Below are 27,592 nucleotides of genomic sequence, written 5' to 3'. Positions count from 1 at the left end.
CTGTTAATGACATTCCAGGGTTAATGTAACTTTGATATATAGAAATACTATAAAATCGTCATTTTGAGAGCAATAGTATTGATAAAGGTTGATAACTTCAACACAATCTTGTGTTTGATGTTGAGTGCAAAGGGATGGATGAATCTGTTGCTTCTGTCTTATAAAATCATGGCGTTGCAGGTTTTTTTGTTGTCGGGGGCAGAAGTATGCAGCAATGTGTTAGCCGACCGGCCCAGTTTACCAGGTATCTCCCTATTATCAGACAAAGTGCGTATTTTCACCAAGGATTGGGGTAAGTGACCTACCAGTTAAAAGACGTTTTGCGATATTTCTTATTTTTACATTTAATTGTACCGTTTTAGGTTTTGTTGGATATTTCTGGAGTTGAACGGTAGTCTAACATTAGCTACCAAGCTAGCTAACGAACCCAGCCAGAGACGTGTAGGCTAACCGGGGTCAATATTACTGTATCAGTAGTGGTCGCTAACTAGCCATAGCCAACTCATATTGCACTCTACAGCTAGCTGGTTAACTACACTTTTATTTAAACCTGGGAGTACGCCGCTGTTCTTGTTTGTTTGACGTAGACTACTTAGTTGAATGATGCAAACAATGTGTGCATAAGTAGACTAGCTAACGTTAAGTTTTCAGACTTTATTTCAGCCTCCGTCTCGTTCGCTAGAAAGCCGGTCATTTATGTTGACTAAGTTAATTTTCCTAGCAGATAGCGTTAGGTAATTAAATTAGTTTACCAGCAGCTGCATTTCCATGTAAAGCTATGATCAGATAATCGATTAAACCTTACTGGTAGGATCCGCAAACTGCCGGTATCCGGGATTGGTACTGACAAGGCCTCTCTTGCAAGTTTCATTTCTTGACAGCGGCGTATTATTTGTCTCTATTAATACTAGCGTTTAGCCGCGAGCTTCAGCTCAATTTCTTTCATTTTTCACTTGTTAACTAGCGCTATGTGATTCAAATACGAGACTTGTCTTGTGGGATCATTTTGAAAGGCCCGGTTCTGATTAGCTAACGTTAGATGTCTGTCAACAAGCATTCACGCAACGTTATTTTACTAGATAGCTAGCTGGATGGCAAAGTATGATATACTTAGAGGGCTCGTTCTGCGTTTACAGTACCAATGCCCCTTGTAACTGTAGCGTCGTTGAGGTCACCTGGCTAACCACCAAACTGAATTTTCACATTTACGATCTTCACTGAAGGAGAGAATACTTTATAAAAACAAGTTTGAAAAAAGTGAAGCAAATTGCCGTCAGCCCTGTTAAATGAGACATGCTAAAGGTTTATATTCATATTATTGGCGGTAGCAGTTACTCGTGTTCTGTAACTTAACCTTAGTTGTGTCACTGGAGAGCGATTTTGTTAGCTAGCTAGTTAACTGGTACGTTTTATAGGCGACCTATTTTTACGTGTTTGTTTTGAGTATATACAGTCGCTAGTTAGCAACGTAGCGGAACAGGTGAAAAGTTCAACATAACGCATTATTGATTTTCTGTTGGCACATTTTACAGCCAGAAAGCTGAAATTGTAGTAGATTTTTTGTAACCTACTACTTCAGAGTGTATGGTCCGATGTTGCCATTGTTATAATCCGGTGCTGTTGTAATATGGCGAGCCAGTCTATATTTATATTTTAGGAACTGTAAAGTGTTAGAGCAATTCGTTGGGAAGGATTGACAATGCATTGTTGTGCTGAGCTATTTTCGAGGGAAGAATATGAAAGTACTAGAAATTGATTTTATCCTGAGATCTTTGGGCATCCCTGTCTTTGATGTGAGAAATCACATTTCAAAGGCTTTGTCAAGGCAAGGCGAAGGAATATGGGGCAGGTAGATGAATGCACAAGGACACGTGGGGAAGCTTAGCGGTGGAATGACTCTTGTCTGTTTTTAGACATGGGTCGGTGTATTTTTTTGGAATAGTGTTGATGTTAATCATTTGGTATGCTGACTGACCTTTGTAAGTATCTCTAAAGAGGCTTCTGATTCATGTAAGCAGGGTATGCAGGTAAATTACATTTTAGTGTTGGGAATGTATGTTTTTTTTTTTAGATTTACTGTAGGGAGTAAGATGCACAATATTGAGAAAACAATCTGCCAGTTTAGTGACCTTGTTCTGTACACTGTTGTATACTGTACAAATTATGTAATTTTATATTTTGCCACAGATTAAATTAAGTTGGGCTGTGTAAAATTTTGAGTCCTGTGTCAAATCATGAATCAGCAAACCACCAGTAAACTGTCATTCTTCTTAATATGTTCCCTCTGTGATGTCCAGAAAAGAGAGTAAAACACGAGGATGACTTTTGGTGTGGTATGAATTGTGGTTCCTATAGAATATGAAGGTAGAATGCACAGCTTATTTAAAATGTTGGCCTTGTAGACCAGGGATGTCAAACTCCAGTCCTGGAGGGCCTCGGTGTCTGCAGGTTTAACTCCAGTCCTGGAGGGCTGCAGTGTCTGCAGGTGTTTGTGGTTTCCTTTCAGTCAGCGGCCAATGAAGGCAGTGAGAACAAGGCATGCCGACGCTTTAGCCAATCAGTGACTTAAATTAATAAATTATGCAGAAACACACAAAATAACCAACAGACATCACAGCCCCCCCCCCCCCCCCCCAGGACTGGAATTTGACAACCATGTTGTAGTCTGCCATATTACATTGAAGGTGTGATTAGTGAGATCACTTGTAGCTGAATTGGTTTAGCGTGTAACTCACAAGTGAAACCTGAGGACAGCATCAGTTGGTTAGCACTGGTGTCTCCTTTCACCTTGGGCGTTGGAGGAAATCAGCATTATTATGTTATGAAAATAAGCATGTCATAAACCATGTCATGAACGGCAGTAAGACCAAAAGCAAAAGTTAATGTGAAGTCCAGACTTTGCATATATCATAAAGGTTGAAAATCATTGCATTTTAAATGCAGCATTCAGTTTATCACTTTGGATTGTCCTTTTATTACTTTTTAGACTCCTCTGCCTGGAATACTGTCAGACAGTTGGCCAAGGATAAAGTATTCCCCGGAGGAAAACTAGGCTATATGGTATCTTACCACTGTTCTACTTTCCATGTTTTATGTCCCTGTTTTTTAGAGCCAAAAGGCAGGCTTGGAAAAAGACTGTGGTCTTAAGTTAGCTGTTTGGCCAGGCCAGTGCAAGCCATGCTGAGCTGGCCTGGTTCAGTACAACAATAAAACAAAACAAAAAGAAAACCCCATAGAGGGAGAATGTGATGGCAAGATCATTCCCATAATTCCTCACTTGCCTACACGTCGTGAACTTTGTAGGGGGTATTTGCAGTGCAGCTCATGTGTACTCACTGTTGACGGCTGCTTGGACTCTGCGTTTGCCCGTCTTGGTACCCGGAGACCCGGATCGCCAGGGGGGCCTTGAGAGTGGCTTCTCTGGAAGTGGATTGCTGTTGACTTAAGGAGATTCTGTCATCCAGAATGGCAAACAGTGTCTCAGTGTAAGGGGGGTGGGGGTCTTAGTCTTATGGAGTGATCTTTTTAACTGGCTCACCCACTGGGTCATTATTTCACACTCTTCCTTTGCGATGACGGTGAAATGCGCTTAACAGAAGTGGCAAAGGTCAGAGGAGTGCGGTTAACACATCAGCGCATTTAACAGTTTATTGTCTGCGGCCCTTATTTTGATTTCAGGAAGCTGTCATGATGAGTGCCTCTCGTTTGAGTGGCTGTTCTCGGGGAGCGGTTACGGAACTGGCTCCAGAGCCCAGCATGCTGAAGACATGACTACTAGCTGTGCATAGCTGGTCATAAATTGCTCTCTCAGATACTTTCTGGTTTTTTGAAAATGGGTTTTTCATTCAGTGTGAATTTTGAACACTAATATTGTTGGCTAAGCTAAACTGCAAAGAAAAAATTTTTCTTTCGGGGAATGTGATTTAAGAGCCCTCGAAGTCATGTCTCACCTTGTTTTCAAAGGTTGTTTGCCCGCTTTGTTTGGTTATGACGCAAGGCTTCTGGCTGGGAGTCTGACGTTATGGCACGGAGCCAAGTATCTGACAGAGTACAGCACAGCTATTTCAGCTCTGCATTGTGTGCGGTACTGACGGCGGTAATGTAAGCCCTCTGCATAAGCTTGGCTTAGGGTGTCTGTTGGGTATCGCTGCCATTAAGGTGATTAGCTCTTTGGCCTGCCCGCTGTTTTCTGCTGACTGGGACTCTGACTCTGACTCTCGCGGTGTGTCGCAGACTCGCGACGGCCCGGCACCTCAGCATGACCGACCCCGCAGTGAAGAGGGTGGTGAGTGACATCATCCGCTCCCCGGAGGACAAGAGGCTGTACCGGGGGCTGGAGTTCACCAACGGCCTGAAGGCCGTCCTCGTCAGCGACCCGACCACGGACAAGTCCTCCGCAGCGCTCGACGTCCACATAGGTACACCCCCCCTCCTCCCCCACAGCATCGCCTGTTCCCTTTCTTCATGTTCTCTCTTCCCCCTCTTTTCTTCTCTGTACTCTGTGTTTTTTCTCTCTCCCATCTCCCCCCTCTCATGCTCTCTCTGCTCTTATCTCATTCCTTTTGGGCTCCACCCTCTTCAGTTTAATTTCAGTTCAGTATAACTTTATTAATCTCCCTGTGCGGAATTTGAACAGGACAGCGATGGGTAGGCCCAAACGCATGCTCGCACTGTTAACCCTTCGAGCCGCCTCACCGCTCTCCCCTTCCCTCCACTTGTCCCTTTCTCCTGTTCCCACTCGCTCCATCCATCTTCCTCTCACTGTCTCCTTCTCCTCCTCCTCCCTCTCTCTCCCCCAGCAGGCACTCAGCAGCGCCCTTTGCAGCTCAGGCTGTGGTAAATCTGCTAAAAAAAAAGATTTTTTAGTGCCGCACTGCAGAGGTTGGGACTTTAAATAATTTACTTTCTTTTTGGGCAAAAGCGAGAGATCCCTAAAGTGTAATGGGATCATAGAAGCCCTGGGCGTGTGCTCAATTTTATTTTGAGGGCAGACGGCCCCAGGGGGATGGCCTGGCTCTGCCGAATATGAGACTCAACGGTCCAAGGGAACGCAGGTCCTGCTGATACAGGCAGTGTTCAGTGGTGTGAGGTGGAACTCCGATAAAAATGTTTAATCTAAGATGTGCGGTGCCTTTCTGTGTCATGTTGGAATTGATTTTAGCTGAGCACTATCTTTATTTTTTTCTTTCTATCTTTCCCTGTCCTAACATTATATGCTGCAGTTTTCAAGCACTTGCATCAAACTTTGCCCCAGTTATGAATGGTCAGTGTAAATGCGGAAAAAAATATAACCTGATTTTATTGGGTACTGAGTGTCTGTAAATGATTACCAAGGCTGTTGAACGACTTGCTTTACATGTGAACGATGTAGCTGAAGCTGTAATGGTTCTTTCTGCTGCATGGTCAAATAGCATGTGCATAGCAGAGTGCTGTTTTTCATGACAGTCTTGTTCATCGCTGGATAAAAACACCCACCAAATAACGGTCTGTACAGAGGATCGTGATGCCGGTCGTGATTTCATCGCTGTCGATGGCAACGGCGATGACGCTGCTGACGCTCCTCCTCCTCCGTCGCTCAGGTTCCCTCTCGGACCCGCCGAACATCTCGGGCCTGGCGCACTTCTGCGAGCACATGCTGTTCCTGGGCACGGAGAAGTACCCGAAGGAGAACGAGTACAGCCAGTTCCTGAGCGAGCACGCGGGCAGCTCCAACGCCTTCACCAGCGGCGAGCACACCAACTACTACTTCGACGTGTCCCACGAGCACCTGCAGGGGGCGCTGGACAGGTCAGAGCGCCGCCGCCACGCACGACGTCCGCCGGGGGGAGCCGGTGTCAGTGTGGGGCCCGCTCGCCTCCGCGATTAGCTCAGCGTCTGTGCCTGTTTCTGTTGCACAGTAACGTATTGTGACATGACATGCTACACTTGTGGTCAGGTGTGGGCTGTACGTTCCCGGCCCAAGATGTTCAAAATACGCAGTCGCCTCTGAAAGCGAAAAGCACAGCACAAGTTCCGAGTCTTAGCAAATTTAAATACTGGACTGTGACCCCTATATCTGAGACATCAGGTACCCTCGTTCTCAATTGTGCAATATGATTTTCCCTATGGAGCGTGTGTCTTATTCTCTGTGATCTTAATGTGCAGTGCCAGTCACAATAAAAGTGTGCCTCTGATTGGGGGGCCTGGAATTTTCTGTACAGGTGGAATTGTGAGGACACTTAAGCTGTATGAGAGGTGTGGATTTCCATTTTGGGAGTAGTTCAGGTTTCACCTCTTCTAGTGTTTGCGGTGGAATAGAGTGCAGGTTTGTTTGCTCCCACACACGACAGAGAAGGTGTTGCATATTTCATCACTAACAGATGTGTCACATGGCCAATAGCATCGTGTGGACAGCCGATTGGTTAGAGGTATATTGACTAGGGGTGGAGTCACTCTATCTAGGGATGGAGATACTGTGCCTTGGGGCGGTGTTGGGTTGGCAACGGCTATTGTTTTTGCTCATTCACCATATATTCATGCAGGTAATTAGACTGTAACACTGTAACTGCGCATCTTGCTAGACTGGACTGGACAGGTAACCGAACCAGTGTGACCCGCTTGCCATCTGGATACAGTCCAGGTGGCCTACAGGAAGGCCTCAGTATGAATCGGGCCCCTGTGACTGCATGTTGGAGTCTGTTTGATATTTGCATTGCACTTGCCCGTATTTGAGACTATTCAAATGAGCCGTGTTTACCTCACTGTTTCGTGCATCTGACTTTGGATTGGTGTAATTGAGGTGAAGTGACTGACTCATCTGAACACCTGTCGTGTTTCCCTCAGGACTGTCTTTGAAATGATCAGTAATTTACCCAGTCAGTACAGAAATGTTATTGGGTAGACACACCAAGCCCACAAAGTAATTCCCTCCACAAAACCTTATTTAGCTTAGTCAAATGTTGTGCCGCGAAAAAGTATTTGCCCTCTTCCTGATAATGGTTTCAAATCTTTGGACAAAGGGAAACAGAAATCACATTTTGAAATGATTTAATTTGTTTAATTCAAAAAATGTATCAAACATTCCATATCACCCATGTGAAAAAGTAATTGCTCCCTTAGTTACGCAGTCAGCCAATAAATAATTAGATTCAGATGATTTGGCACTGCCAGACTTAATAGGGAAGGGAAGAGGGAAGTAGTCACTGCAAAGTTTCCATAAGCATACTATGCCATGATCAAAGGGAAATTCCAGAAGAGATGGAAAAAAAATTTTGTTGAAATGTATCATTCTGGAAAGGGATACAGAGCCATTTCTGAGGCTCTGGGACTACTGAAGCTCAGTGAGAGCCATTATCTCCAAACGGAGAACGCTTTTAACAGTGGTGAATCTTCCCCAGAGTGGCCGGCCAACATTTCTCCAATGACAAAGTGACAACTCATCCACAAAGTCACAGAGGATCCCAGCAGATACAAATAACTGTAGGCCTCTAGCTTCAGCTAAGGTCAACAATGGGAGAGTACCAAGGCAGAAACCGCTGCTGACCAAGACAAACAGCAATGTTTGTGTCACATTTACAAAATAGCCCCTGGACTATCCCCAAGCCTTTTGGGATAATGTTCTATGGAGAGATGAGTCGAGAGTGGAACCTTTTGGACGACACAGGTCCCATTATGTCTGAAATAAAGCAAATACAGTAAGTACTAACAGTAATACCAACAGTCAAACGGTGGTAGTGTGATGGTGTGGAGATGCTTTGCTGCTTTGGGACCAGGGCCATTTGCCTGTATTGACGCAACCATGAATTCTGCTCTGTACCAGAAAATTCTTAAGGAGAATGTTCGTTCATCTGTCCATGTGCTGAAGCTGAGGTGTAATTGGGTTATGAAGCAAGACAAAGATCCGAACACAAAAGCAAGTTCACATCCGAATGGCTGAAAAGAAACAAAATCTCTGTGACTAGTGGCCTAGCCAGTGTCCTGACTTGAACCCAATACAGATGCCGTGGCAGGACCTGAAACAAGCAGTTCTTGCTTGAAAGCATACCTGTTTGTCTGAATGAAAGCAGTTCTGCAAAGAAGAGTGGGATAAAAATTCCTCCACAGCAATGTGAAAAACTGATATTAAATTATAGGAAAGGTGGTGCAACCAGATATTAAGTTCAAAGGTGCAATTGTATTTCACTTGGGTGATATGGGTGTTATGATATCTTTTTTCATTAAATAAACTGTCTCACGTTTACTCAGGTTCCCTTAGTCTAATATAAAATTTTGTTATGAGTTTTGAAACCATTCAGTCTAACAAACATGCACTAGTCGAGGAAAGCAGGAAGGGAGCGAATACTTTTTCACGGCACTGTAGAAACAGCCCCCCCCCCCCTTGTATTGACACTAAATGTGCAAACAGGAGTGTAAATACGACCGTGCTTTGTGTGGCTGACAGGTTTTCCCAGTTCTTCCTCTGCCCGCTGTTCGATGAGAGCTGCAAGGACCGGGAGGTGAACGCGGTCGACTCGGAGCACGAGAAGAACCTGATGAACGACGCCTGGAGGCTGTTCCAGCTGGAGAAGGCCACCGGAAACCCCAACCACCCCTTCAGCAAGTTTGGGACAGGTAGGAAGTGACGCTGGCATCTCTCGCGGGCGTGGCTGGGGCAGGACAAGGGGCTGGGGAATCGTGGTGGGGACGGGGGTTTGTAGCTGTGCAGGGGGCAGGGCATGGAGTGGGGTGGGCATGTGAGAGTTGGTCTGAAGCCGCTCGTCCTCTGACCTCAGACGAGATCACCTGCTGTCGCTCTCGCCTCCCACGATCGGCCACTTGTGGGCGTGTTTTCTATTTTTAAAACGCTATTTTTTAAATGCATATCAATCGTAATTCATAAGTTAGGGTTAGACAAAAGATTCCATGTATGTATGTGAAGGTTCTGCAAAAGTTTTAGGAAACCTGTACACTTAGAGCTTCGCCCTCTTCTATATGTGCTTATGTGGGTGTTAAAAGCAGGATTTGGTCTTCCTTAGTATTTTTTCCCTTCATGGCATGCCACCTGCTCATGGCTTGGTTCACAATGGCCAGCAGGTGGCAGCATTACAGCTTGTAACTGTCTGGTGTCATCTAAAGATAGGCCAGGTCTTTGCAAAGTATTTTTAATTAACCGTTTTACTTGTCCTCGATGGTGGAATTTTGATGTGCCCAGAGGCAGGCGCCTACTTAAAACTCCTCTTGAAATATTCAAATATTTAATTTTGCAGAATGATTTTTGTGGTGCTTATACCGCTCTTCTTCTGGGGAAACTCTTTTTTTAAAAGATGTCTGGCTTGTTTTGATAAGTGACCAGGGTGTCCTCACAGGCCCCCCACCACTCTGCCTGACACTCCCTTTGAAGAACAGAGTGGATTTCTGTCTTAGTGAAAGAAGCTTGCTGTAGAGAGGCCTGTAATCTGATTGACTAAAATAACAAGCCTGCTGTAACACGATTGTCTGAGATCTCTGGGCATTTTTATTTGATTTGGAGGAAACAAAACCTGTTTCTGAAGATCATTCATGCTTTCTGAAGTGTCCATTCATAATATATTTTAAAAAATGAATTAGAATTTTTTTTATGTCATGTCTTTTCTGATCTTTTTAAAAACAATTTTGCCATTGTTAACAAGCTATATTCTTTCAGTCAGAAGCATTCTACTGGAGACCTGAATGTCCAGAGAATCGGGCTTTGAGTAGTCATGGCCCGAGAGATGAGGAGTGTGTCTGACCTGAATCTTGTCTTCTGTGTGTTTTCCAGGGAACAAGCTGACATTAGAGACCAGGCCAACCAAAGATGGGATTGATGTCCGTCAGGAGCTGCTCAAATTCCACTCCACATACTACTCCTCAAACCTGATGGGACTGTGTGTCCTGGGCAGAGGTGTGTGTGTGTGTGTGTGTATGTGATTTAGCTGTGCTGGTTTGAGCATAGGGGCAGGATTTAGCAGTGCTGATTTGAGCATAGGGGCAGGATTTAGCAGTGCTGGTTTGAGCATAGGGGCAGGATTTAGCATCGTTAGCTTGAGAGAGGCGTTGGTCTCAAGGTGCAGGGACCGGATGATATTGGAAAAGCAGTTAAGGTCAGTCTGAAGGTACAGGACGTCCACTGGAATGCTGAGGCACATTAAAACTCCCAGCATCCTTTGCATGAAGTAATTACTCTCCTCACGGCATTTACAAAGCTGTGCACGTCATTCCTTTCAGCACAAACGGGTCCTTGGATCCGGTACCGAGTGGCGTTCAATCTCAGGCTTTTATTTATTTATTTTTTTTTAGAAACCTCTCCCTGTGAAAGAGACCCGTGTTTTCCACGCAGCCTCTTGGGTCGGTTTCCCGTGCTAAAGCGGTGTTTTGGTGACGCAGCGGTGCGGGGTTGCCAGGTGCAGCGGTGCGTTTGTGTAACAGCGCGCACCGTGGGCAGGAGAGAGGAGCCCGTTCAGCAGCTGCATTTACGACGCAGTGACCTCATAATTGATGCCTTTCACAGCTCCACAGTCATTATGCCCTGGGGTAGGCTGTTTACGCCAGACATTCACCAGCACTGGCACCGCTGTGTGTCCCCACCACCCAATTAAGCAAACACACTGTTTTTTTTTTTTTTTTCTAAGTTCGTAATCTCTGTTTCTTGCAAACCTCGTGTTTCCACCCCGTTTGTGTGTAAAATATGAAACCAGACGCACGGAGGAAGAGAGTGTTTGTTTTCTGTTCAGCTGCTAGACGTGCGTGCGTAAGTCTGTCTTAATGTGGCTGCTGACGGATTGTCGTGACTGTTCTCTCTCCTTCCTCCGTCCTTCAGAGTCCCTGGACGAGCTGACCGACATGGTGGTCAAGCTGTTCGCCGAGGTGGAGAATAAGAATGTCCCACTCCCAGAATTCCCTGAGCATCCTTTCCAAGAAGAGCATCTCAGGGTGGGTGGATGACATCACCCGTCTCCCGGTTGCAGTGTCTGTATGAAGGGCCCCTGACGTGTTCATGTTCACAGGGGTTTAGATTCTGCCTGTCTCTATATTTAGAAAAAGGAAAGAAAACAAACTTTACCTCTGCTCTTGTTCCTGTATTTGTAAATTGTGGTGATTTGCTCATATGGAATCGTGCAGGAGTCAGTGAACACTGTGAAGTGTGGTTGTGCGCGTGTGCATTTGTATGTGTATTGTGCTAAAATAATAGGTGTGTAAATTAATTTCTCCTCAACCTTTCAGCAATTTTACAAGGTGGTGCCCATAAAGGACATCAGAAATCTATACGTCACCTTCCCCATCCCAGACCTGCAGAAGTATTACAAGTGCAACCCAGGCCACTATCTGGGCCACCTGATTGGACACGAAGGCCCGGGAAGCCTGCTGTCCGAGCTGAAGGCCAAAGGTGAGTGCGTGAACGATGGAAAAAGCTGTTTGTTTTCTGTAGATGGTTGTGGTCAGTAAAATATATTCATTAGCGAGTGGAGTCGTAGGACAGCGGCAATAGAGAAATACAGGTTACAGATCAGTTACAGGCATGCAAAGCTTTTTGCTGCCTGTGTGTAGAGTGTTGAGAGGATTTTGAATGTGAAATCTTTATTGGCACACAGGCTGGGTGAACACACTGGTGGGAGGTCAGAAGGAAGGAGCTCGAGGCTTCATGTTCTTCATCATCAATGTGGACCTGACTGAGGAAGGGCTCTGTAAGACTTGCTGCGTGTGTGTGTGTGTGTGTGTGTGTGTGTGTGTGTGTGTGTGCATGCATGTACACAAGATGAAGCAGTTGGCTGCTCTATTCTGTGTGAGTTTGTGTGTTAGGTGACTCATGTTTCTGAAAGAGCCTCTTGTCTCCGGCCTTAGTGCACGTTGAGGACATCATCTTCCACATGTTCCAGTACATCCAGAAACTGCGCACTGAAGGACCCCAGGAGTGGGTCTTTCAGGAGTGCAAGGTGAGTCTGGCAAAGCCGCGCAAACGCTATATCTGAAACCACATACAAACAAGCAAAGGGGGGGGGGGGGGGGGGGGGGGGGGGGGGGCGGGGCGGCGGGCAGCGTAGCATAATGATTGGGGAACTGGGCCTGTGATTCCAAGGCTGTGGGTTCGATTTCCAGCTGGAGTGCTGCGGCAGCGTCCTTCAGCAAGGTGCCTATCTTGAATCGATTCAGTAAAAATATCCAGCTGTGTAAATGTGTATAAACTGCTCTGGATAAGGGCGTCTGCTGAAAGGCCAAGTACAGTGCAGAGTAATGCTTCATCACTAGAAGTAGCTCAGCATTCTGTACCGTCTTACCGTTCCTTATTTGTGTGTTAGATCTGAATTCCATCTGGGATGTGGATTCGGGAAAAGAAACAACATTGTGCTGTGTTCCTTCCTGTAGTTCTGTGTCCATGGCTTCCCTCGGTAGATATGAGTCCGCCTAGCCTCCGACTCAAGCGTTCTTGTGTTAAATTTGTATGGGAGTGTAGGGCGTGCAGATGTGCTCTTCCCTGGTGTTTCTGGGAAAGTGCTGTTTGTGGGAGACTTCACAGTGTTGGGTGACTGCGATCTCCCTCTCTGCAGGACTTGAATACCGTGGCCTTCAGGTTCAAGGACAAGGAGCGACCTCGCGGATACACCTCCAAAGTGGCCGGTTTACTGCACGTAGGTCTATTCTCTGTCTCCATGGCGATGCCTCGTTTACCCTCGCTCTTTTGTTCAGACGTTGTCCCCTGAGTGCTAGGCGGGGGTGTGCATTATTGGGGCCTCGTTCCCTGTACAGCAGACATCCTTGTTACAATGCAGTATGGGTTAAGTGTTTCCCCCCTGTTGTGATGGTGAATGCCAGCCCCCTGTGTTACTATAAAAGGGGTTCCCACTGGTGTTGCGCTGAATGCTGTCCCCCTGTGTTTCAGTACTACCCGCTGGAGGAGGTGTTGGCAGCTGAGTATCTTCTGGAAGACTTCAGGCCGGATTTGATAGAAATGGTGCTGGACAAACTGAGGCCGGAGCACGTGAGGTGTGACGGCTCGTTCCTGCGTTTCACCGCTCGGGAAAAACCCATAACCCGTAATCGCAGCCTTAGGAATGATGTTCTGTTCTTTTACTCAGAGCGTTCAAGGCCACGAACACCCTTTGCCCGAGGAACCCTGCATCATTTATCACGGTTTCCTTCTGATTCTTTGTCTAACGCGCACTGCTGGCTGCAGTGCAGCGTCTAGCTAGTGTGTGAAAGGGTATTTTATTACGGCATGATGTTCTACATGACTACATATACTATTACCTATACTCCCAAGGATGTGTAATTAAAACACTGTTCTCTGAAATGGTTAATTATGTCATTTATGGAATGTACACTGAGTATTCTTTAAAGGGCTAGCTCTGGAGTCGATGGCTGCAGAACGCTTCCTGCAGACAGAGCTGCTCCGTCTCCCTGGCGACGGCCTGCAGAGCTGAGATCTGCAGGGCAGGCCCGCGTTTGCATGTCAGGCGTGACCGTGCGCGCCCGTCGAAGCGCGGGGCGGCTATGGGCGTGGCTGACCCGGCCAGCCTTCTCCGTTCGGCGCCACGCCCCGCAGTGAGAGGGGTCTGCTGCTGCTGCGCATCGGCCCGCAGTTTTCTGCTTTTCATTCAGTCATTCCTGAGCTGCTTTGAGCAGACAGGGGCCTTCTGTCGAGGGCTTTGATTCGGGAGCTTCTGTCGCCCTGCGTACGAGTCGGCTGAACAGCTGAAGTGCGCAGGGAAAATGGCTGCCGTGCACCTGCCCTTCCCGCCCCTTGTTCTCCATCGATCCCTCCTGCAGTTAGGCTGGGGTTCGGGTTTCCTGCCTGATGCAGAGGCCGGTGCCTGGCTTGCCAGCTAAAAGACGTCAGACACTGCGAACACAGTGACGAGCGCAGGGAGAGGAGCCATCGGGCCGAGATTCGGCTCGTTCCGCTCTGGCCCTTCCACCTCGGTTCTCGCGGATCGATTACTCCGCGCAAGCTGTCTGCGGGACGCAGACGTCGGGAGAATAATGCGTCCGGAGTCCTGCTGGAAGCGGCAGTTCTGCAGTCTAAATTCAGCACATTGACCCGGTGTGCTGTATTACCGGAGGGCAGGGCTTTGCTCTAAATTTAGCTCATTCAAAGGCATTGGCCTGTGAGAAGTTTGACATCTTATAAATCATTCATGGTGTGAGAAATGAAGGCGCTGTTTCACGGACAGCGGGGATGTGGCCGGAGCACTTGCTGTATTTTATGCTATAGGTGATATGCGTGCCAAAAAATAGTTGTGCGTGGCTGCAGGATGAGAGCAGGGCGTGGCTGCAGGGTAAAAGTTGGGCGTGGCTGCTGGAGAAGAGCTGGGCGTGGCTGCAGGGTAAAAGTTGGGCGTGGCTGCTGGAGAAGAGCTGGGCGTGGCTGTAGGGTAAAAGTTGGGCGTGGCTGCTGGAGAAGAGCTGGGCGTGGCTGCAGGGTAAAAGTTGGGCGTGGCTGCTGGAGGTGAGCTGGGCGTGGCTGCAGGGTAAAAGTTGGGCGTGGCTGCTGGAGGTGAGCTGGGCGTGGCTGCAGGGTAAAAGTTGGGCGTGGCTGCTGGAGAAGAGCTGGGCGTGGCTGCAGGGTAAAAGTTGGGCGTGGCTGCTGGAGAAGAGCTGGGCGTGGCTGCAGGGTAAAGTTGGGCGTGGCTGCTGGAGAAGAGCTGGGCGTGGCTGCAGGGTAAAAGCTGCGTGCGTGCGTGCGTGCGTGCGTGCGTGCGTGCGTGCGTGCGTGCGTGCGTGCGTGCGCGCGCATGAGATGCGACGCTGACTGCACCTCTCCCCCTCCACCCCCCATGCAGAGTTGCGGTCGTTTCAAAGTCGTTCGAAGGGCAGACTGATCGGGTTGAAGAGTGGTACAGCACGCAGTACAAACAGGAGGCCATTTCTGACGAGGTCATCAAGGTGAGACGTGCGTTGCTGCCGCTGCGCCGGTACCTGCACCCCCCCCCCCCCCCCCCCCCTCAGTGGGGCGGTCCCTCTGGCGTCCTCGCTGTCCCACCGCCATGCAGTACGAGCTCTGCATCAGCCGCACCCCCCCTCCCCCCTCCCCCAGCGCTCAGCTTAAAAATATCACCAGAGCCTCTGCAGCAGGCTCGTTCAGCGACGGAACATTCCGGAAGGAGGGGCTTGCAGTGTGCGGCAGGTCTTCAGTCTGGACCTGTGCGCTAGAGGGAGGGGGGGGAAGGAGGGAGGAGGAAAAACTGTCTCTCCATCCTCGCTCCCCATTAACTTGGCACAGCGGCCCTTTCTTTAATTACCACATTACAGTACTCGGGTAACAGTATTGTGCTTAAACCTCTGCATGTTCCGGTCCTGATATTCCTCGTATGTCCTGTCTAATAATGCAAGTGATTGGTTACCTGGAGTACAGGCCTACCCTCCTATTGGCTATAAGGTGTCATAGGCCATGAGGTGCTGTAAGGAAATTTGGAACTGGAGCCAAAGGGGATTCTTGTCAGGGTTAATGCTGCAGCAGGTATCAGGAGTGGAGGGTGTGCTGGAGGAATGCATGTTCATCTGTCATTAGGGGTGGCTTCTTTTAACATGACTTTTTATTTTTCTGAGAAGCCCTTCTCTGTTGTGGCCTGACACACCTTTCTTTGCCAAGTTAAGTCTTCAGGATGTCACTGAAATCATGCTCACTGACTGCCATTGGAAAGAGATTTCAGAAGCATGTGTTCACAGGAATAAAATATTTTTTTGTTTTTCAGAAATGGGAGAATGCAGACCTGAACGGCAAGTTTAAACTCCCGATGAGAAACGAGTTCATCCCGGCCAACTTTGAGATCTACCCTCTGGAGAAAGACTCCCCGTCCTTCCCCTCCCTGATAAAGGTACGGCTCGAAGACGAAGAGAAATTTAAATCCGGATTTAAAAAATAGAGCTTCGTTTATTTTTGTCAGCACGTGCATTTGCAGAAGGATTTCCTGTATTTCTAAAGAGCCTTCCTGTGTCACTCTGACATGGCGCTGATGTGTGTGTGTCACAGTGCCGCAGTGTGGTGCCGTTACTGAGTTAAACCTCTGGCGTCTCTCTCATCCTTCGGCTGGTGCTGTTAGCAGAAAGCCGTGATGTCATCAGCGCACACCACCCTGCGTTTAACATCTCCTGTTCCGACGCTCTTTCTGTTCGGTGAATCCCAGCCGTTTGTGTTCTCCCCCAGGACACGGCCATGAGCAAAGTGTGGTTCAAACAGGACGACAAGTTCTTCCTTCCCAAGGCCTGCCTGAACTTCGAGTTCTTCAGGTGCGTACCCGACGCCGCGATCTCGCGGAGAGAGCGCCCCGCTCTGCTTCACAGATCCCAGCGTGCATCGCGTCTGTCAACGCGTCAGAAGGCGGGCAGAGAGTGCTGCAGAGCAGTATGCTCGTGGGAATTCTAATTAATCGTGAAGCCCTGTTCCCTGCTAACGGTAAAAGGTACTGATTCTGTCCGTGGAGTGTAAATTGGAGCTGCCCCGGGCTTAAGCCTTGAAGGAAGCGTGTAATCGCTTTCAGAGACTGGGTTTGGCTCCAGATCATTTCTCAGAGAATATGTCCACTGGCTCGCTGCAGTCCTTTGATAACGTTCTTACGAAGCAGGGCAAAGCAGGAGCATTTGCTCTTGCTCATCCAGACTGCTTTACCACTGGCCTGTCAGGACTGCTACTGCATTTCTGGAGTCATCATACATGGTGAGCTCCATCATCTTTTGGGACAAAGATGTTTTTCTCCTTGATTCGGCTCAGTACTCCACAATTTTAGATTGATGATCAAACAATTATTTACTTTTAATGCATTAAACTTCTTGTAAGCATGGTCACAATGCTGTAGTCTGTACACATTAAGATGTTTTAAGTCAATTTAAATACCTATAAAGGATGTTGATTTTTCATGTTTGTTCTCGAGCGAGCTTTGTATTAAGCTAACAACCCATGTTTTTTCTGTGGAAGTCTGTTTGCATTATGAAAATATTTTTTTTTATCTTTTACGTGGGCTCTGTTTCCCATCTAAGCGTGGGGGGCGGGGCGGGGCGGGGCGGGGGGAGGGGGGGCAGCCGTACTGAGGGCTTGGCGTGTTTTAGGAGTGTGACGTTCTTTGTTTACCACCCTCTTTTATCCACAGCCCCTTTGCGTACGTGGACCCATTGCATTGTAACATGGCTTATTTATATCTTGAGCTGCTCAAGGACTCCCTGAACGAGTATGCATATGCAGCCGAGCTAGCCGGCTTGAACTATGACCTGCAAAATACCATCTATGGGATGTATGTAAGTACCCAAATTCCCACCCTCCCGTTCACCGCTTCCGTTCCCACCCTCCCGAGCCATGATCCGACCATCCTCAGCCGATCCTCAGCGTCGGCCCCGCCCTCCTCCTCCTCCTCCTCCTCCTCTTCCTCCATCCTCCTGCCTCCGCCAGCTCCCCCCGGAGCTCAGCCGCGGAGGAGAGGCGTGTCTGTTTCCCTTTGGGGTGGAGAGGGCCCTCGTCTCCCCCCCCCCCCCCCCCCGGGGGACGACTGGCTTCGGCTGGGTTTGTCGTGCCGATTGGACACGAGGCTTCCCGAAAACAAATAATGGGCGGAGCTTCGGTACGCTAGCCGTGACTCGCTGGTCTGAACCAGCTGTTGCGTTGGCCTCGGAGAGCACAACGTTTTCATTGGTTTGCACAAGTGTCGATTGGCAGCTGAAACCCGCCCTTTGCGGTTCATGAAACCCCACTCTCCGATCGCTAGTTTTCAGCGGTGAGAAAAGCTCCTTTAAATGTGGGGGGGGAAAAAAACGATTATTGGTGTCCGAACCGTAGCCGCGAGCCTGAAAAGTAAAATTTGAAACCTCTCGCCTTTCAAAATGAAACAGACCGGCCCTGCTGCCTTCTGTTAGGTACCGCACGGCGTCAGACTGCCCCCCCCTCCTCCCCTCCGCCCGCCATTGTTGAGCGGAAAGCTGGTCAAGGCTGGCTGCATATACATACTCTTACTATCAGTCTCCACCCCCCTGTTCCCTGTAGCCCCGCCCCCTCCCGCTCCCCACTGTCTGTTTTGGAGTTTGCCCCTCCCCCAACAAACCTGTCTCTTTTTTTTTTTTTTGTCTTCTTTTTTGTCAGTCGCTACCTATACGCTGACCCCCTCCACTGCAACATGACCTACCTGTTGCTCAGGTTATTGAAGGATGATTTAAAAGAGTACGCATATGCAGCCCGGCTGGCCGGGTTGGTGTATGCCATAGCTTCAGGGATGAATGCCATACTCGTAAGTACGGCAGCACAGAGGACAGGGGGGCGGAGCTTGAGGCTTGAGAGTGCGCGCGGGGCCTGGCCTTGTCTCTCTTATTTTTTTCCCCCGCTGTCTGTCTGTCTGTGTGTCCGTCCGTCCGTCCGTCCGTCCGTCTGTCGGGAGGGCACGGTGCCTCCTCCTGTCCTCCTGGCGCTCCTCTTCTGCAGAGGGGAGACCTCAATAATCTCAGACCTGGCTGGTTGTTTTGCAGATCTTGTCAAAAGGAAAAAAAAAAAACGAAACCCTGAAATAGTGAGAAACAGTCTCATGCGCACGCACACACAATAGGTGATTGTTCGGAATGGGTAGCTCTGTTCTGTTCTGATGCCCAGCACGTAGCAGCTGATCCCAGATCAGCCTCAGGAAATGCAGCGTTGGGATTAGGCTGTATTAATGGCACAGGCTGACTGTGACTCAACTGCTGAGATTCCACAGCGCTCAGTCTGCACCCAATGTGTGTAGACCTCCTTCAAATGTCCACCAATCAGAGTTGAGGGGTGATCTGTGAAACAACGAGCAACACCACACAAATGATGGAAAGGGACCCATCTCTCATCTGTCTCTCTATTGCCCATCTCTCCTCTCTCAATGTCTGTCTCTCTCCATCTCTTGCTTTCTTTTCTCCCTGTCTCTCTTTTCTCTCTTCTTTTCTTCCCGTGTCTCTCCCTCTCTTGTTCCCTCTCTCCGGGTTTGCTGTGATGGTGGTTTTCCTCTGTTCTGACCTTCACTAACTACCGTTTCTGGCCTGTCCGTTCAGTCACATTCATGTTTAACTCCACAGCATGTGTGAGTCACCAGTACAGTGGTAGAGGAACTTCAGTTTCACAAGTGCTAATAGTAATAGTAACGCTTTAGAAAACCCCGATCCATGCTGGTGTGTGTCTTGGGTGTTTTTTGTAATTTGTATCTTTTTTTCTGAAGCAACATAACTGGATAAGCACTCTGATACCTCTAGTGGATTAACTGTCATTTATGTTTCTTTTTCCATTCTTTAAAATAATTACTCTTGGTGATGAAACAGCATACTTTTCCACACGGATGGTTAGCTGTGTAAGAGTGTAATGAGCTCTTAGTGTTGTAATCCTGGACTGCACAGCTTTGTGGCTTGTGTCTGTAAGGGTTCTGCGGTGTGCTGGCTCTGGTCTGTCTCAACATGCTCGCTGCCCTGACGCCATCTTGGTGTCATGGTGTTGGATGGCTTGGGGGCCTGCTGCACGTAATGCTGTTATCGGCCACCGGGGGGCAGCGTCTGTGTTTGTGCTCGCTCCTGAGGGGGAGCTGGCCTTGGGAAGGGCAGTGTGGTTGCTTGGATGATGATGTGGCAGAAGTGCTGCTATAAATAACCTTTCCGCGCTCCTCGCACAGGTGAACTAAGAGATGATGTGAACCTCACGGACGCACGCATGCGCACACACGTACAAACTCAGCCTGGTCACAGAAGGAATCAAACTGGAAATTTTAAATCCTGCCTGATATCTCTTATCTTTGTTGAAAGTGTCTCTTTAGTCAAACACTAAACTAACTAGTGCTGCTGTAGCAGTAGCATTGGTTAGCATTGAACGCTTCCTGCTCAGATTGAGAGGGAAGGCGATGCAGTCAGCTGTTGATTGAGCAGACTAGCCCCACCCCTTTTTAGTGCACTGCATGGGCACTGCCAGAGGAACAGAGAGTGCTGAGTGGCTGAAGACTGCTGTGTGTCCAGCATTTTAAATTCCTTCTGTGACTAGAGCTGGCATTTTGCTGAGCGAAATAATGACTTTTCTGAGAATGTGCCAAAGCCTCGAGCAAGGAGAGAGGCGGGGATGGGGGGGGCAAATGCTGACGATCAACTCATGATTGAACAGTACTGTATTTTACACACACACACATGCACACACATATATACAAACTAGCTCACACAAATTTGTGTTCACAGTCACGATGCACATACTAATTCACGCATGCAGATGCACGCTCGTGTGCAACTCGCACAAGCGTTCAGGCACATTCACAAGCGCGCACTCAGCACTACGGTTTCCCAGCATGCTTTGCTCACGCAGCTCTCCCTTCCCCCCCCCCATCTACGCACAGCTGTCCGTGAAGGGCTATAATGACAAGCAGCACATTCTGCTGAAGAAGATCATTGAGAAGATGGCCACCTTCGAGATTGATGAAAAACGCTTCGACATCATCAAAGAAGCGGTAAGCCCCGCCCTCTGGGTGCTGACCTCCAATAGGGAGACTCCACCTCTGTTTCTGCTTGCTGCGTTTTTAAAGTCAGGTTCAAATCCATTTTATTGGCATCACAAATGGGTGTTATGCTGCCAGAATGCATAAAGCAGTCATCAGATAACTGCAGTAAGAATCACAATGTGGGGGCATTCGTGAAGAACGTAAACCCATATGAATGATAAGTGATTACTGTATGAACAGGCTTTTCTTAGGGGCAGTGTGAGGCTCTAGTCTCTATGCAGGCACCACTGACTGCATAGAGAGTAGAGCCTCACACTCTAACACAGAAGTCATATCATTGAATATGGGGACTGAAACTGCATTCTTATAAAAATACTTCTCCTTTTGAGTGTTTTCCGCAGTAGAATAAATTCTAGTTACCTGAGACACTTCTGTCTCTGCTGCTATTGTGTGTGTATATGTGAGTGTTGGTATGTGTATGTGCATGTGTGATTGTTGGTATGTGTGTGTGTGTGTTGGCATATGTAAGTTCTGGCATATAGCCTGTGCTCACTGTGTTTTTGTCCTCTAGTATATGAGGTCTCTGAATAACTTCAGAGCAGAGCAGCCTCACCAGCACGCCATGTACTACCTGCGGCTCCTCATGACTGAGGTGGCCTGGACTAAAGACGAGCTCAAGGAAGCACTGGAAGGTGAGAGACGCATACATTCACTCACTCACTCACTCACTAGCACAGACTCCCTCACGCGATCAAATCCAGTCACTCAAACTCACTTACGCAAGCTCACTCACTCCCTAACTCACTCAAACTCACTTAACTCGCTGGACCGTGGGTTCTGCCTGCAGCTCGGGACGGGGCACACGGTTCCGATTCTGATCTGCCCTTGCCACTGTGAGAACAGCTCTGTGATTGATTCTGCTGTCTGAATCTGTGTTGCAGATGTCACACTCCCTCGCCTCAAGGCCTTTATACCTCAGCTGTTGTCACGGTTACACATTGAAGCCCTTATCCACGGCAATATCACCAAACAGGTCAGTCTGTAGTCTTACGTTGGATACAAATGTTGGAAGGATCAGTGTGTGTGTGTGTGGGTGTGGGCTGTGATTAACAAATGTGTGCCCTGTGTGGGTGTGTGTGTGGAGTGTTTGTAGGGATGTTTCTCCTCTTCAGCTGCTTTTGTCTGTTTGGTGGGAATGTCAGACAGGGTGCAAACTGAGGATCTGTGATAACATCAGATCCTCACAGCACAGTTTATATAAGATCCCAGCTGTGATGGTCTCTGCTCAGCCTGGCCAATGACGACCGTGTCACAGAGAGGGGAGGGGATTAAATGTAGGAGCAGAGGTGACTTTCATTCTCAGGCATTGTGCTTACCATAGCTCATTTCTCTTACATCATGCCCCATACTGACTCTTATGTCAGCAGCGCACACCATAGAGACTCTGTACCTCTACAGCACACGCTATAGAGACTCTGTACCTCTACAGCACACACCATAGAGACTCTGTACCTCTACAGCACACACCATAGAGACTCTGTACCTCTACAGCACACACCATAGAGACTCTGTACCTCTACAGCATACACCAAGGACCGTACCTCTGTAGGACACACCATAGAGACTGTTGCTGTACCATACTCACAGCGCATATCAGAGATCCACTGACTCTACTGCATTAACGGCTTTCTGTGGGCAGACTGCGTCAGCATAAATGACTTGACAGGGTGTCTGGCTCTCTCTCCTCCTCTCCCTCTGTCTCTCCCCTATTCTTCCTCCCTTCCCTCTCCCTCACCCCTCTGTCACCGTATTGGTCTGAGAGTATACAAAGGCTGTTGTACGATTTCCAGTTGTGTAAGCGGCATGATGCTGTTAACCGTTGATCCCTTACCTTGTGTGTGTGTGTGTGTGTGTGTGTGTGTGTGTGTGTGTGTGTCCCTCCCCCCCTTCCCCCATCCAGTCCGCCCTGGGCATGATGCAGATGGTCGAGGACACGCTCATCGAGCACGCTCACACCAAGCCCCTCCTCCCGAGCCAGCTCATTCGCTACAGGGAGGTGCAGGTTCCTGATGGTAAGTGGCAATTCCCCCCACCCCTGTTCCTTCAGCTATAGACTCTAGCTGCCCCAAATCACCCCCTGCACCTCACGATATGGCTGTGGGGGGGGGGGGGGGGGGGGGGTGTTCACAGACGACGGGACACGAGCAAGGGCACGCCGTGTTTGGCCAATCGCCTCCTGGCGATGGACACGTGTATCTACTGGGTTCCTTGTGTCTACCTCTAGCGTAACGGAGGTTATCAGACTGTCTGATTTGGGACAGGGGAAGACGTGCTGAATTCATCTGAACCACATCTTTGTTTCCTTGACTTTGGAAAAGGAAAGCCGTTCTGTTATTAAGGCAAGGCCAATGGTCTCACTGGTTGTCGGAAAGACATCTTTATATTAGGGGCGTGGCTCAACTCCTCAACACCACTGCTGTCTGATGGGGTGAGCGGAGACGGCTGCTATGGTAACAGTTCAGATGAGCCAGTCAGGGTATCCCAGTAGGCAACTGCATAACAAGAAGTGAGCTCAAACAGAAGCTCATGTTTTTCCCTGATTGGAGTGAATGTGTCAGTGTGTTTGAGGATTTGTCTTTCTTCTCTGCTCTGGTTTATTCATGGCATGGCCTCTTGTCAGGTCTCTGTATCCATCAAACGAATTACGTTTACTTTTTTGTCTGTTTACAAGCTCAGTGTTGCTGTAGTCCTTTGGTCGCCTGCATATTTTATTTTATTTTATTTTACCTTTAACCAGGATGTCCCATGAGAGAAATCTGTTCACGGTAGATGTGGCCTAGATAGCAGCTTTAAAATACAGTGGGAAACAAAGTACTCTTCTACAAAGTCAATTCATGCAACCCAGCCTCCTACAATCAAAGGAAATTACACTCATCAGACACAGGGCTGTGAACAAGAGATTTCAAATGACCCAAAGGTGCTAGTGCCTCCATTTTCAATCTTTTGTTAGTTATTCCATCACGTCCAGGGAGCATAATGAGTGCAGAATTTTCCGGAAATGATGAATATCTCTGGAGCATTGTGGCGTTAAATGAAGGTGAGCTCTGTCTCTCTGGTGTGCAGGGGGCTGGTACGTTTACCAGCAGAGGAACGAGGTTCACAACAACTGCGGCATCGAGATCTACTACCAGACCGACATGCAGAACACCCACAACAACATGCTGCTGGAGCTCTTCTGTCAGATCATATCTGAGCCCTGCTTCAACACCCTGCGCACCAAGGAGCAGCTGGGTGAGGCCTACATCCACCTACCCCACACTCACCCCAATACACCCTCCTTCCTCACGCTTGTCCTAATAACCATAATATTCCTCCACCCTACTATGACTCACTCATCTGTCTGCACCCAAAAGTCCTGTCACTGTCCCTTCTGTTAGCTGCAGTGCACAGATTAACAGGACAGCACACATACACCCGTGCGCGCACACACACACACACACACGCGCGCGCGCGCACACACACACACACACACACACACACACACACCGAGCCTTTGCTTGTTAAACTGGGTCTCCCAGTTAAAATAGAAGGGCTTTTCAGGGGCTCGGACACTGAAGGCCGGCTGTTCCTTTCCCAGGGTACATTGTGTTCAGCGGGCCGCGGCGAGCCAATGGCGTGCAGGGCCTGCGCTTCATCATCCAATCGGAGAAGGCGCCGCACTACCTGGAGTGCCGGGTGGAGGCCTTCCTGTGGACGATGGAGAAGTGCGTGGAGGAGATGGCGGAGGAGGCCTTCCAGAAGCACGTCCAGGCCCTGGCCATCCGCCGCCTGGACAAGCCCAAGAAGCTGGCCGCAGAGTGCGCCAAGTACTGGGGCGAGATCATCTCCCAGCAGTACAACTTCGACAGAGGTGAGGTCCTCCCCCTCAGCCTCCGAGCATCCACACCTTTCTCCTTCGCATCCCTAATAGGTTGATCACTTCCTGATTGCTAATAGGTTGATCGTATTCAGATTGTTGATAGTTTGATTAGCTTTTTTCAAATTTTACCTGCCTCTCTGCTCCCTAAATACAGGCTCGGGGTCCTACAGAAGTATTTGGGAACGAACGACCAGGGCTGTTATTCAGCCTGGTCATTTATATGGATTATCCTCAGATATTCCCTGCAGCTGTTTTTCTGTGGTGTGGAATATTACTGTGTGTAATTGGGTTATGGGATGCTAATCTGGTCCTCCCGTCCCTTTGGAGAGGTGACACCGGCTCTCCGGGGCAGTACCCGACCGGACGAGAGGAGCGAGGACGCGTCTTTTTCCCCCCCCGCGGTGACGCGAGCGGGGCGCTAACGATGACGAACATTTGAGCGGGAGCGCGCGGCCTCGCTAATGGACTCCGCTCTGATTAGTTTACCGCGGGGCGGGCTGCGCGCGGGATGTCTGGCTCCTCCTGGGCGGCTGAGTCGCTGCCCGTCAGGAAACGGCGGGGGCTCTTTATGAAACGCGTGTGCCGGGTTCTATCTGTGATCTCGCTGGCTAAGAGAGAGGCGTGGTTTTCTCCACGTAGCGCGTCCCGCTGTTGCTTATTTGTTTTCTTTGAGAATGTGGTTCCCTTTCATCTGCGTGGAGTATTTTGTCACCTGATGTCATCGAGCTTTACACTTGCGATTGTTTAATCTTCCTCATTCTAAACCATGCATTCTCTCTGTTTCAGATAACATTGAAGTAGCATATCTGAAGACGTTGACAAAGGAAAACGTAATGCAGTTCTACAGGGTAGGTACTCTAACATCCTCTACTGGTGTAATGTTTCAGGTATATGTGAGGTAATGTAAACCCCCCCCCCCCCCCCCCCCAAAAAAAAAAAAAAAATCACCTTGGGAATCTTTGTCAGCTTTAACACCACCCTCTGTAATGACACTTCTGTCCCTGGGATGTGTCCTCTCCCTGGGGGAGCATGACATCTGCCCCCCCCCGCCCTTCCCCAGTCTCCTTGGTGTGCAAGCCTTGTGTGGTAATCCACTCCTCTCCCTCAGTCGTCTGCACTTCCGCTGTTACTGTCTGTCTATTCATAGCAGCAGAGGTGACTCTTCACGAGCACGATATCCCAATAACAACTGTGTGTGCGTGTGTGTGTGTGCACAAGCACAATAACCTGATAACAACTGTGTGTGTGCGCATGCGTGTGTGCTTGTGTCAGTAAGCAGGGTTGTTGTTTAGCAGGCTTCATGTTTAGCATCTCCCTCTCACTGTCTTAGCTCAGGGGAGCTCTGAATTGACGTGTTCCCCTAAATGAGCGTGAATGAAACAGGAATGGTAGAGGGATTTTCGGATTCACCCTCCCCATGCCCCCTCTGTCTCCTGCAGGACCTGCTGGCTGTAGAGGCTCCTAAGAGGCACAAGGTGTCGGTCCACGTGCTGTCCCGCGAGATGGACTCCTGTGAGTGCCCCGCCCAAGAATTGGGGGGGGGAGTGGGCGGGGGGGCAGTGCATGAGTGTTCTTCTTGAACTTGAAAAATTTTCTTAAATTCTCTCACTAACATAAGTCTACATGACATTCAAACCCCACAGTAAGGAGTAAGTGATATTTTTGATATGGTTTTGATTTGGAAAAATAGGTATAATCCTGACTTTAGTGTGGTCTTTTGACAGTATTGTAAATTCTCACAGGATTATTATTCTATTTTCAAATGTCTAGAGATGAACTGATACATTTTTGAAAGAATAGATAGGTCATTTATTTAATCCATTATTGATGCCGGTATTATATTCCTACTTTAAGGACTTTTCTCATTTCCCCCAGTAATGTAATCCACGCTGGGGTTTAGACTAGGGTCAGGTCCTGCAAATTGCCTGGACGGTTAGCATTTCTTATAGAGAGCCACTCCTCGTCCACCACCTCAGCTTCTGGATTACCATCTCTACCCAAGTCTATAATGCACACTGCGTAAAAACCTCCATTTAACACAAAGGTCTCCTGTGTCAAAAACGTCCTTCCAGTAGCTCTGGAAATTGGACAGTGACACCTTTTACATTATTATCCGTATTAATCCTCTCTCCGCGCACAAGATTAGGCAGTGTGTGAGAAGCGAGCTACGCTCGATATCTGCTATCTGTGCATTCTGCGTTTCCTGACCTTTAACCCCATTCGGTTTCCCCGCCCCATAATCCCCTGGTTTAATTGGGGCTCAGTTACTCTGTGAATGTGGGCCGCGTGCCTGGTCGTCCTCTCTGGGTTCAGGTGTGCCCGTGCGGCACGTCTGTTCCCAGGCCCTGTGCTGCACGCGTCTGTAATACAGAGAGAATGAGCTCCAGAGGAAATGGCACTTCCCAGAATCACATAGCCTCAGAGCACGCACAGCCTCAGTGATGGATGTAATCTGCGTGTAATCTCTTTATAGCGAGGTATATTTGAACTTACTGTTACCTTGCTTTTTTTTACCCGTGTCTTTATTTGTTCTCTTCATTGTCTGCTTTTCTGAGATCTTTTTTTGGACAGGGCTTTGCCTGCACGGATTGAAAAGCCCTGAATGAAGAGTAATGACTGTAATTGGTGTTTAGCATAGCTGCTTATTATTCCTGAATGCCAGGATCAGGATCACCGTTTCTGCGTGAATGGCTTTGTTTATATCTCAGAGGCTACACTGGGGCCAGTGCTTCAGGTTTTATTTGAGTGTTTTTTTTTGTTTTTTTTGTTCATTTCTTGTCATTTGTTCACTGCAGGCCCCGTGGTCGGGGAGTTCCCGTGCCAAAATGATGTCAACCTCGCCCCCACCCCCTCCCTGCCTCAGGTACTGCATCTCATTCACACCATACACTGCCTTACCTTACAGGGTAACTCAATCCCCTTACGCCCTTGGTACTGTATTAGGGTGAGCCTGTGGTAGGAGGGTGGGTGTGGGGTAGAAGGGTGTATTGGGGTGGGGTAGGAGGGCGTGTGTGTGGTGGTTTTGGCAGAGGTTAAAGGTAATTGTCTGATATATTGGTCTGTGTGCTCCCTTCAGCCGACAGTGGTGCAGGACATGACTGAGTTTAAGAGGAGCCTGCCTCTCTTCCCATTGGCCAAGCCACACATCAACTTCATGGCTGCCAAACTGTGAGAGGCGGAGCCTGGGATACAAGGCCCCGCCCCTCTGCAACTGGAACCACGAGGAGTCCCGTGTGTGTGTGTGTGAGGGGGGTGTGCATGTGTGGGTGGGGCTTGTGTGTGCACGTGTGGATTGGGG

General features: G+C 48.7%; 1 protein-coding gene across 2 annotated transcripts; it reads left to right on the top strand.

Moving 5' to 3' along the window:
- Window positions 1-71: 71 nt before the first annotated feature.
- ide (insulin-degrading enzyme) lies at window positions 72-27,592 on the top strand. Of its 2 annotated transcripts, none has more exons than XM_035400138.1 (25): window positions 72-292; window positions 4,234-4,418; window positions 5,580-5,787; window positions 8,420-8,589; window positions 9,755-9,877; window positions 10,793-10,905; window positions 11,197-11,359; window positions 11,565-11,657; window positions 11,815-11,906; window positions 12,519-12,599; window positions 12,851-12,954; window positions 14,751-14,853; window positions 15,663-15,785; window positions 16,115-16,197; window positions 18,035-18,179; window positions 20,274-20,384; window positions 20,947-21,067; window positions 21,317-21,408; window positions 22,336-22,447; window positions 23,499-23,666; window positions 24,013-24,285; window positions 25,081-25,142; window positions 25,734-25,806; window positions 27,090-27,157; window positions 27,371-27,466. In XM_035400138.1, the coding sequence occupies exons 1-25, from the start codon at window positions 207-209 to the stop codon at window positions 27,464-27,466; spliced, it is 3,048 nt and encodes a 1,015-aa protein (XP_035256029.1). In that variant the 5' UTR covers window positions 72-206. The 2 variants fall into 2 exon arrangements, with proteins under 2 accessions (XP_035256029.1, XP_035256028.1); XM_035400137.1 differs by lacking the exon at window positions 18,035-18,179 and adding an exon at window positions 17,055-17,199 and having other exon boundaries at window positions 79-292; window positions 27,371-27,592.

The sequence above is a fragment of the Anguilla anguilla genome, chromosome 18, assembly GCF_013347855.1.
Source record: "Anguilla anguilla isolate fAngAng1 chromosome 18, fAngAng1.pri, whole genome shotgun sequence".
Classification (NCBI taxonomy): domain Eukaryota; kingdom Metazoa; phylum Chordata; class Actinopteri; order Anguilliformes; family Anguillidae; genus Anguilla; species Anguilla anguilla.
This window is presented reverse-complemented; position numbering and strand designations above follow the sequence as displayed.

Bases quoted from the DNA above. Each gene is read 5' to 3' on its own strand.
- ide (XM_035400137.1), top strand. From the start codon at position 207: ATGCAGCAATGTGTTAGCCGACCGGCCCAGTTTACCAGGTATCTCCCT. The intron at 21,409-22,335 runs GTCAGTCTGTAG...TCCCCCATCCAG, and splicing joins ACGGCAATATCACCAAACAG to TCCGCCCTGGGCATGATGCA. The intron at 25,143-25,733 runs GTAGGTACTCTA...TGTCTCCTGCAG, and splicing joins ACGTAATGCAGTTCTACAGG to GACCTGCTGGCTGTAGAGGC.